The sequence below is a fragment of the Coregonus clupeaformis genome, chromosome 22 (genome assembly GCF_020615455.1).
Source record: "Coregonus clupeaformis isolate EN_2021a chromosome 22, ASM2061545v1, whole genome shotgun sequence".
Lineage (NCBI taxonomy): Eukaryota > Metazoa > Chordata > Actinopteri > Salmoniformes > Salmonidae > Coregonus > Coregonus clupeaformis.
In genome coordinates, this window is record NC_059213.1 from 4,261,389 (window position 1) to 4,271,642 (window position 10,254).

Below are 10,254 nucleotides of genomic sequence, written 5' to 3' on the forward strand. Positions count from 1 at the left end.
GTGACCCTCACTGTGATTGGCCAGAGTTAACAGGTCTGCGTTTGGTACATAACGTAATAGAACGTTCAATTGAACTGAAATGGTGCTGTACTGAACGACCAGTTGAAGAAACGGGGAGGGGTTTGGTTGTCGGTTCAAAAAGCACCGCTGCCCTTTTAAATACGTCACTCATTGCTTCAAGCCACACCCTGGCACACCCACCGATTGGAGCAAACGTATCTCAGTCTGTTCAAGAACATACAAGTAAGTTTGGGGGAAACTTGTCATTCGGTACAAACCGTTCCGCAACGCAGCAAACGTTCAAGCGAACTTAACACACCCCTGATGTCTTTGAGGTCGTTGACCTATCAATAGACAGGTTTCCATTGAACCAGGTTAATCTTTGCCACACGTAATGGAAATAGATTTAGGTGTCATTTTCTAAAGCTCAGCAAAAAATGTATCCGGTCGACTGGTGAATTTCTTTTGTCGAACAGTTTTTCTAATACATGATGATTGCCGAAAACGTTAGGTTACGTGGGGCACGTGATGTCATCACAACCATAAGCTCCACTCTAGCTACATTTAATTCTAAACTCCTACTGCTAGCAAAATAATTTTCCAACTATAAAAATAGCACAAGTAGTGTGCTGACTTTCAAGAATGATTCGCCTTGCTTTTTTGGTTGGCTGGATGCAAGTTTCACCATCCAATTATTTCAGATTTACAGGAGTGAGAGCAAGTTTCAACCTGGCACGGACTTGCCTAGGCAGCGGATATTCGCATAGCACATAAGAATTATTAGAAATGGCAAATATTAGTCTATTGCATTCTATCCATGCTGGCTTTCGCGGGCTACCTGAGACATGTAACAGGTGGGAGGGCATACATGCTGTCGCCAATTTATTAATGCACAATTTGTCTAAATGGGTAATGGAAACACTTCAACCACTACATTTTTATTAGACACAAAATAGTTAAATGGAAACGCAACCTTGCAGGCAATTGTCGCATCTATCTATACTTTCTAAATGTTGACAACAAAATCACTGGACAAATTAATGGAAACATTAGTTAGTGCCCTTTTGGTGGCCCACTTCCATTGATTGCACTGATAATGAAACTGACATGGTTGTCTCCTCATAGAAGCATAGCCTGTGATAGATAAATAAAGTGACCAGATCTGGAACTTCATACTGCTAAATTGTGCATGCTGTTCTCTCTGCTTGGCAACAATTGTTTCTGAAGACTCTGCAGCATTTCCTGGTTAAGACCCAGAATTCCTTGCTCCTCTCGTCGTAGACATTCCACCACCGCTAGCTGCTCATTGAGAGACGCGTCTGCCCTCTCTGTTAGTTGGGATATCTGAAAAACAGAGGATAAAGCCTCAACTCACTATTTCAAAACAAACTCATCGTCAGATCCTAGATTTAGCAAAAACCTGAATAAGCTTGCTCCACTTTACATCTGTAGGTGCAAGTATCTGTTAAAGTGGCCAATGGAGAATAACTGAACCCAATTAAACTAGAATGTTATGGATATAGCCATGGGTATCAAGTGCAACTCACAACTACAGTACCTTGTGTCTTCATGACTTTATTTGTACTTTTTAGCTTCGCTCTGTGCTTTTGTCTATTCTCCGCATTTCTTTCCTGCTCTCGATTTGTCTGTCTTCGTGCATTTCTTTGTCCTTCTCTGCTCTTGAATTCTGTTTTCTGCTTGACCTTCCTATATCTCATCTCTGTCTATCTTCTTCATGCGTTTCTTTGTCCTTCTCTAGTCTTGTATTCTCTTTCAGACTCAATATCTCATCTTCATCCAACCACTGAGGCTTCAGGTGATCGGCACTGTACATACTGCCTTTTTGGTTAAGGGTGACAAAGTTTCAGACTATTCCTTTTTATATATGGACCTCCAATGTCCTTGACAACCCTTTTTCTTGCCATTATAGAGACTGACATCTCTCGGCTTAAGTCACGCCCTCATACTTTTTCATGACACGTTTTCTGAGCGTCTATGGGTTTGCTTTTGGCTTCTATGTTGGATTTAATTTTCAGGTCTTCCCTCCCCTCTTTTTCCTACGGTACCTTGTCCAGAGCTCTAGTGTTGTCAACCATCAGGTAGTGACAAAGCCTAAGGGCTGCATCAACACTCCACTCCTCTCTGTCCTGGCTCACCATTTCCCCCAAGAGTACACTCTTCCAGAAAGGGCTGAAAGACACATTCACACACTTCAAAATCATTCCAAATTTAAGCAATCTTGATCTGTGAAAAGTACACACATTTTTGGACTTTTACATTAAATACATCCATTGATTGTTGAATAATATAATTTATAAATTCCTCATGAGATTAGTTCAACTGTCATACTCCATCAGAACTCAATATAAGCTTGTTTCTTTACTCCATTGTTTGTAAACAATGTAATTGTAACACACTATACCGTAACATGATTTTGATATCATGGGATGGTCAGTTCTTAGATCCTATTTGAGGGTGGTTACATTTCTCCAGCCCCACCCCTCAGCTGTTTACCCAAACAGTGGTGGGGGAGTGACTGCTTTGTTATTGTTTGAACTGCAGATTGCCCCTTTAAGAATGTTTTGCAGCTGCTGTTGATCATGTTATAAAACTGAAAGGTGATGTTTCTTACTATTGTTCTGTCCTAAGTGACAGCAGCCGGAGGGCGGTCATCAGTCTCCAGGAGGGCCCATCCAAACTAAGGGTCAAGTTTCTGTTTTAGAGAGAGAGCGCAAGTGAACTCATGGTACTGTGAATCCTGGAGTCTGTCCGAGACAGCAGTAAGTTATGATGATGCTAACACTTACGCTAAAAAGTCATTTTTCTTCAGGAAGAGTAGCTTCTGTGCCAGCTGATTGCTGTCTCTTATACAGATACACTGTTGAAGGGTACCTGGAAAACACATGAACACAGAAAAAAAAATAAGTAAATTGGCTCTCTATCGGTTGAAAATTAGGATAGGGACAGCGTATAGGCTAACAAATTAATAAATGTATAATAAATATTACAGCAAACATAAGGCCAAACTAACTTGAGGTGCGAGCTCTAACTTTTGAATCCATCATGCATTGATGTCAATGGAGTGCAGATCTCAAGTTAGGATTGGGACCATAAACATGTAATCATTGCTGAAAATAACTGGTCAGTGTACAGTTTTATCCCACTAAGCTAGCCCTCCTTACCTTGGTCCACATACACCACACTGTGAGGGTTTCCAGGAGCAACAAACCCATACTCTAACAGGAGACGTTGGTTGTCATGGGGACCGTAGCAGATAAAAGCCTGCTGGAATCTCTTGCAGCCTTGGACGCTACGGATCTCATAGCACCTGCTCACATGGCTGAAGCTCGCCTTTACCTGAGGACATAGTACATTTTGATACTTCACTCTGATACCTTCAATTTGAACTGTCACCAGACAGATAGTTCTGATCTGTGAAGGTAGCGTCCGGTAACTATACTGAACAAAAATATAAACGCAACAATTTCAAAGATTTTACTGAGTTACAGTTCATATAAGGAAATCAGTCAATTGAAATAAATTCATTAGGCCCTGATCTATGGATTTCACATGAATGGGAATCTGTTGGTCACATACATAAAAAAAAAAAAAAAGAAAGGTAGGGGCGTGGATCAGAAAACCAGTCAGTATCTGGTGTAACCACCATTTGCCTCATGCAGCGCAACATCTCCTTCGCATAGAGTTGATCAGGCTGTTGATTGTGACCTGTGGAATTGTGTCCCACTCTTCAATGGCTTCGCGAAGTTGCTGGATATTTGCGGGAACTGGAACATGCTGTCGTACACGTCGATCCAGAGCATCCCAAACATGCTCAATGGGGTGACATGTTTGGTGAGTATGCAGGCCATGGAAGAACTGGGACATTTTCAACTTCCAGCAATTGTTTACAAATCCTTGCGACATGGGGCCGTGCATTATCATGCTGAAACATGAGGTGATGGCGGCAGATGAATGGCATGACAATGGACCTCAGAATCTCATTTACATTACATTTACGTCATTTAGCAGACGCTCTTATCTAGAGCGACTTACAAATTGGTGCATTCACCTTATAGCCAGTGGGATAACCACTTTACAATATGTTTTTTATTTTTTTGGGGGGGTGGGGTAAGGGGGGGTAGAAGGATTACTTTATCCTATCCCAGGTATTCCTTAAAGAGGTGGGGTTTCAAGTGTCTCCGGAAGGTGGTGAGTGACTCCGCTGTCCTGGCGTCGCGAGGGAGCTTGTTCCACCATTGGGGTGCCAATCTCGTCACGGTATCTCTGTACATTAAAATTGCCATAGATAAAATTCAATTGTTTTAGTTGTTTATGCTTGCCCATACCATAACCCCACCGCCACCATGGGGCACTCTGTTCACAACGTTGACATCAGCAAACCGCTCGCCCACACGACGCCATACACGTGGTCTTCGGTTGTGAGGCCGGTTGGATGTGCTGCCAAATTCTCTAAAATGACGTTGGAGGCGGCTTATGGTAGAGAAATTAACATTAAATTCTCTGACAACAGATCTGGTGGACATTCCTGCAGTCAGCATGCCAATTGCACGCTCCCTCAAAACTTGAGACATCTTTGGCATTGTGTTGTGTGACAAAACTGCACATTTTAGAGTGGCCTTTTATTGTCCCCAGCACAAGGTGAACCTGTGTAATGAACATGCTGTTTATTCAGCTTCTTGATATGCCACACCTGTCAGGTGGATGGATTATCTTGGCAAAGGAGAAATGCTCATTAACAGGGCATGTAAACAAATTAGTGCAAAACATTTGAGAGAAATAAGCTTTTTGTACGTACAGAACATTTCTGGGATCTTTTATTTCTGCTCATGAAACATGGGACCAACACTTTATAATAATAATAATATGTAATAATAATAATAATAATAATAATAATAATAATAATAATAATAAGCCATTTAGCAGACGCTTTTATCCAAAGCGACTTACAGTCATGCGTGCATACATTTTTGTGTATGGGTGGTCCCAGGGATCGAACCCACTACCCTGGCGTTACAAGCGCCGTGCTCTACCAGCTGAGCTACAGAGGACCACACTTTACATGTTGCGTTTATTTTTGTTCAGTGTAGTTAGCTTGGAATCTAAACTGAATATTGTTACATTACACTGCTGTTTCACTTCAGTGAACGGAGCGGAATTCAGTTTGGATTCCAGGTTAGTAGCGACTAAGTTGTGTTCCCACATTGTAGGTGCACTCACTGCTCTCACCTGTACAGCTGGGCAGTGGTTGAGCAGATCCAGGTAGGGGGCTAAGGCGTACACATTTCTCTCCCTGGACATGTAGGGGCTGTGTTGGTGCTCCATGTACACAGTGCGTGTGTTCACACTGCACCATGCCCAGCGCAGTGCATCATACGTGAACACACTCTCCACGGGCTGACGGAAGAGAGGCTGGAGGGAGCTGAAGAAGCCCAACGAAGAGGAGTGCAGCTCCTGAACCACGGCTCTCTGCTCCAGGGCCTTCCCACTCAGACTCCTCGGCAGCAGGTTGATGACCTCATCTGAGAAGTAAGCAGGGCACGTGTATTTTTGGGGCAAGACGTCGATGTAGGGCTTCCATTCTGCACGTTGGCCAAAATGTCTCTCAGAGATGAGGAAGGCACAGAGGGCTAAAAGAGGAGACACAGGCGGTTTCCATCTAGGAGAGGATTTAACAAAATATATCAACAAACTATAAATATAAATATTTATAGATTTTTTTAACCAGATAGCTTTATGTATTTGAACTGGACTTGAACATCAAGTTGTTCTCAGCGGAGAACGTTTTGCAATGGAAACCGTTAACTCTACAAACTCTGCAACGTGATGTAAAAGCTGTCGAGTTCCGTTTAGTTCTTAAATGGAAGTTGTAGTTAATTATTTTGAAGCAGGGTAGCAGAGAGAAATGCCTATTAACTACAACTTCCATTTAAGAGCAGCTTTTACATCAAGTTGCAGAGCATTGAGTAAACGGTTTCCACTGCAAAACATTTTTATACTGTGTGCGACTAATGAATTCACCCCTGGTGTGTGTGATGCTGTTTGCATGTGTTACCTTTCTATGTATTCACCAATGTAGCTCCTTAGAACAGTAGAGGTGGTCAAAAGGCATTTTTCAGGTAAGGAGATCACCAAATCGTCAGCCTAAAGTCAATCAGAACAAGAGTTAAGGTGTGCTGGAACCAAATTGGTATTTTAAGTAAAAAAGACAGGTATTCTCATAACCTTGATAGGCTGTAAGGTCATCAGTCCACGTCCTGTGTCTGTAAAGCAAAATAAAAGACAAAGCTGCTGGTCAGAAATGTATGAAGAACAGAGAAGACAACTCTTTATCCAGAATTTAGAGCGTTTTGGCACCTATCTTGGCTCTGAAGGATTTCTACCTGAGAAGTGTGCAGGTACTAGGAGCTTGGAGCTTAAGCCTCTCTGTTGCAGCCATCTTCTTAGAGCCACAAACTGTGGTTCATGAGATATTGTCACTGGAGAGGTAACAAACAGCACCACAAGGTAAGGCTAAGAAACAACAGTTAGGCCTACATTAAACCAATTTGAGAATTATGAGGTTGTGACTGTATTTGTTCTTAACTGACTTGCCTAGTTAAATAAAGGTACAATAAATAAAATAAAAATGATTTGCACCTGACTTAACAGTTGTTTCTCTGCACTCCCGTTTCCTCTTCTTCTTTCTCGCCCGTCTCCCATGTTGCTTCCTCCTCATGATGATGGGCTTGATGGCAAATCAGATCCATAGACATTCGTATTAACTAGCGAGCTCCCTGTGTTCTGATGTTGATAATAATCCCACTCATGCCTCTACAACTCACTGTCATGGATATGTTGTTTAACTGTAAGCATGTAGCTTTGATGTTTATGGCTAGCTAATTCTGTTGCTAAAACAGTTTTGACATTAGTAATATGTAGTATATCATCTGGCCAAGAAATACACGGCTGGCTAGCTAACTGTTTGACCAAGCAGCATGTGGTTGCGGTCATGGCTAGATGGAATACAGTTTGTCAGATTTACGTCTAAGGGTGCATTTTTCAGCATTTTAGCTAATCCTTTTCCTAACCTTAACCTAATTATCCTAACCTGCTACGAAAAGTCCATTCTGGTCAATTCTGACACAAACTGTATCCAATCTAGTCAAAACCTGTGGGATCACAAGTATCTCTCAGTAGGCTATCCATTTATTGAATTATGTCCAAAGTGGAAAGAAAATTATAATAGCATAGACAGATGATTATAATTGTGTAAAAGTTGATTTAGTTATTCATGCTCACCCTAAACACCCGGATCTACATCTTAGTTTGTTTTTCCGATTCTGCGCACTAGGCTGTTATTGTTACGGAAGCCAGCCAGCAAGCAGTCTGAAGTGTTCTTATTATACCTCAGTGGTTTGAAGCCAGTTGTGTGCCAGGTGACAGTATTGCACGACACGTCAAGAGTATCCCCACTGTAAAGTAAGTACATCAAAACTGCTTTACCATTGACTAACTTAACTGCTTCTGTTTTAGGGTAGTCACTTTAATGAACCGGAAGCGTATTTAGCACAAAACTAACTAGCAAACTAGAACATATCGCTAGCTTCGCAGCAAAGCGCTCGAGAAGAGCCTGGAGTGTAGTTAGTCGGATTCCTTTGCAAAACGTTTTGCCATGGAAACCGTTTAGCTACTCCAAACGAAACATGTTTTGCAACGAAAACGAGTTTCTATTGGACAAATTCAGGTCCCTCCCGGTTTCGTTCCAAATCAAATTGTATTTGTCACATGCGCCGAATACAACAGCTGTAGACTTTACCGTGAAATGCTTACTTGCAAGCCCTTAACCAACAGGTAAACGGTTTCCTGCATAACGTTTTGCAACGGAATCTGGCTAATGAATACATCCCTGGTATAATCTAATTCTCTCATACACTTTTCATTTCAGGCATGCCAAAAGTTGCACTGGTGACTGGTTCCAATAAGGGGATTGGATTTGCAATCGTGCGGTCGCTTTGCAAGCAGTACAATGGTGATGTTTTCCTTAGTGGCCGGGATGCTGGCCGTGGAACTGCGGCTGTCGAGAGCCTGAATTCTGAAGGGCTGAAACCTCTCTTCCAACAGCTTGACATCAACGACCCAGAAAGTGTGCGCGCGGCCCGAGATTTCTTCAAGGAGAAATATGGTGGCCTTGATGTGCTCATTAACAACGCTGGGATTGCCTTTAAAAGTAGGGAAATAAGTTGACAAAATGTAATGGCTACTATGATTGGCCATAATGATGCTATGTGATGCCCCTTTGATCTGAGAGACAACTGATGTTTCTTTTTCTTTACAGATGCTGATACTACACCCTTTGGAACCCAAGCTGAGGTGACTCTCAAAACGAACTTCTTTGCCACAAGAGACATGTGCAATGAGTTTCTCCCCATTATCAAACCAGGAGGTAATGCTGTTAGAACAAGCCAACTGACAGACAGCTGGAACACTGATGCATAGCAATAGATTGTAGAGCCTATCCCCTGGAACAGAGGGACCATTTATGACCACACATCATCATTGTGTCTTATCACTTCAGAACAATGGTGTTGTGTGACTACAAGTTATGTCTTGTGACCATGCACTTTCTAGGACCCTGAGTTTTTCCTGTGCCACGGAACCTCACAACCACTACCCGCTCCATAGTTATTTTGCTGCGTCAATTGACAGTAGAGACCGTGACTGTTTTATTTTACTAACAACACAGAGTTGTTTGTGTCTGTCCTCAGGGAGGGTGGTGAATGTGTCCAGTGGTATGAGCTCCATCGCCTTGAACCGCTGCAGCCCTGAACTCCAGGCCCGGTTCCGCAGCAATGACATCACAGAGGAGGAGCTGGTGGGGCTGATGGAGAGGTTTGTCCAGGAGGCCCAGGCAGGGGCGCACTCCCAGGGGGGCTGGCCCGACACAGCCTATGGGGTGTCCAAAACAGGCCTTACCGTGCTCTCCAGGATCCACGCCCGCAAGCTGAGGCAGGAGAGACCAGCTGACCAGATCCTCCTGAATGCGTGCTGCCCAGGCTGGGTTAGGACTGATATGGCTGGGCCCAACGCCACCAAGTCACCAGACGAAGGCGCCATCACCCCCGTTTACCTGGCCCTGCTTCCTGCGGGGGCTGGGGAGCCGCACGGACAGTTTGTGTCAGACAAGAAGGTCCAGCCGTGGTGAGGATTAGGTCATCGAGTAATGGGTGTATTCTGGAGGGGTTTTCAGAGTCTGGCTGTTCTTATCTGTGGGAATGGGGGTTAAATGCACTGTATACATTTTAAAGGACAACACCACAGGAAAATTCAGAAATGTTGATTTTGGTACACAAAAATTTGTAAACCCAGGTGTATTTAAAAAATAATCCAATCTCACTTTAATTGTGTTTTTCAGGTCAATGGAAATAACCATATTTTTAGCAACTACATATGATATTGTATTTATTTAAACATTCTATAAACTTGAACTTATTTTCACACAATGTATCATGCTTAGTTAATGTGCTTATGTGTGGGAAATACAGCACATTGTGAATGCCTTGACTTTAAAACGTGAATTTTGTTTTTATGTTCACTCGTTTGTCTTCCTTTTTATTGTGGACTATTAAAGGTGCAAAACTATGTAGAAATGTCCTCGTTTAAATGCTTTTAAAGTGTACTGAATCATTGTTCCATCTTAACTGCTGTGAAATATATTTTTAATTAATCCAAAATATCGTATTTTAAAAAATGAATGTTGGAAAAACAATTGGAACCATTTCCCTGTTTGACCACTAGGTTTTATTTGGTGTTATGACATCTCCACTGTGGGGCTCTATTGATCCCTCTATTCTGAACCCGTTCTTGCGATGTATTCTGTTGAATCTGTCAACAAAATGATGCACCATATTTAAAGGGATGGCTTCAGATAAATGTACTGAAAACCCCACTGAATGAAAACTCCCCAAGAAAATCTCTTGGCCAGCAAGTGGGAGGGTTTTCAGCGGTTTAATGAAATCAATTCAGAGTGCGCAAGGTAGCCAGCCACACCTGCAGAGCACATTACGTGACTGAATAAGGCAAGTCTGAATACCAAATACTGAGAAGTGCGTAGGAAAGGCATAAATTCCTAAGTCGGGATCGGCCCCTAAGAGCTTTGCACACTTCGATTGTGCAATATTTGCCCATTATTATTTTCAAAATTCTTCAAGCTCTGACGGTTTGGTTGTTGATCATTGCTAGACAGCCATTTTCAAA

The 10,254-nt window shown here is 42.5% G+C and overlaps 2 protein-coding genes across 3 annotated transcripts; one reads left to right on the forward strand and one right to left on the reverse strand.

The window, feature by feature from the left end:
- Positions 1 to 867: 867 nt before the first annotated feature.
- Positions 868 to 7,383, reverse strand: setd4 (SET domain containing 4). 2 transcript variants are annotated; one of them, XM_045206390.1, is made up of 11 exons: positions 7,300 to 7,383; positions 6,658 to 6,745; positions 6,402 to 6,497; positions 6,244 to 6,281; positions 6,074 to 6,162; positions 5,248 to 5,677; positions 3,183 to 3,357; positions 2,808 to 2,892; positions 2,633 to 2,698; positions 2,067 to 2,190; positions 868 to 1,344 (listed from the first exon to the last, which is right to left on the reverse strand). In XM_045206390.1, the coding sequence occupies exons 2-11, from the start codon at positions 6,734 to 6,736 to the stop codon at positions 1,171 to 1,173; spliced, it is 1,356 nt and encodes a 451-aa protein (XP_045062325.1). In that variant the 5' UTR covers positions 6,737 to 6,745; positions 7,300 to 7,383; the 3' UTR covers positions 868 to 1,170. The 2 variants fall into 2 exon arrangements, with proteins under 2 accessions (XP_045062325.1, XP_041724118.2); XM_041868184.2 differs by having other exon boundaries at positions 2,633 to 2,713.
- On the forward strand, positions 7,376 to 9,639 carry cbr1 (carbonyl reductase 1). Its single transcript, XM_041868189.2, has 4 exons — positions 7,376 to 7,479; positions 7,946 to 8,227; positions 8,336 to 8,443; positions 8,766 to 9,639. The coding sequence occupies exons 2-4, from the start codon at positions 7,948 to 7,950 to the stop codon at positions 9,200 to 9,202; spliced, it is 825 nt and encodes a 274-aa protein (XP_041724123.1). The 5' UTR covers positions 7,376 to 7,479; positions 7,946 to 7,947; the 3' UTR covers positions 9,203 to 9,639.
- The last annotated feature ends 615 nt before the right edge of the window (positions 9,640 to 10,254 follow it).

Bases quoted from the DNA above. Each gene is read 5' to 3' on its own strand.
- setd4 (XM_041868184.2), bottom strand. From the start codon at position 6,736: ATGAGGAGGAAGCAACATGGGAGACGGGCGAGAAAGAAGAAGAGGAAA. The intron at 2,191-2,632 runs GTAAGAAACATC...TGTGTCTTTCAG, and splicing joins TCACTTAGGACAGAACAATA to CCCTTTCTGGAAGAGTGTAC. The intron at 1,345-2,066 runs GTACCGTAGGAA...TCTGTTTTTCAG, and splicing joins ACACTAGAGCTCTGGACAAG to ATATCCCAACTAACAGAGAG.
- cbr1 (XM_041868189.2), top strand. From the start codon at position 7,948: ATGCCAAAAGTTGCACTGGTGACTGGTTCCAATAAGGGGATTGGATTT. The intron at 8,228-8,335 runs GTAGGGAAATAA...TTTTCTTTACAG, and splicing joins CGCTGGGATTGCCTTTAAAA to ATGCTGATACTACACCCTTT. The intron at 8,444-8,765 runs GTAATGCTGTTA...GTCTGTCCTCAG, and splicing joins CCCCATTATCAAACCAGGAG to GGAGGGTGGTGAATGTGTCC.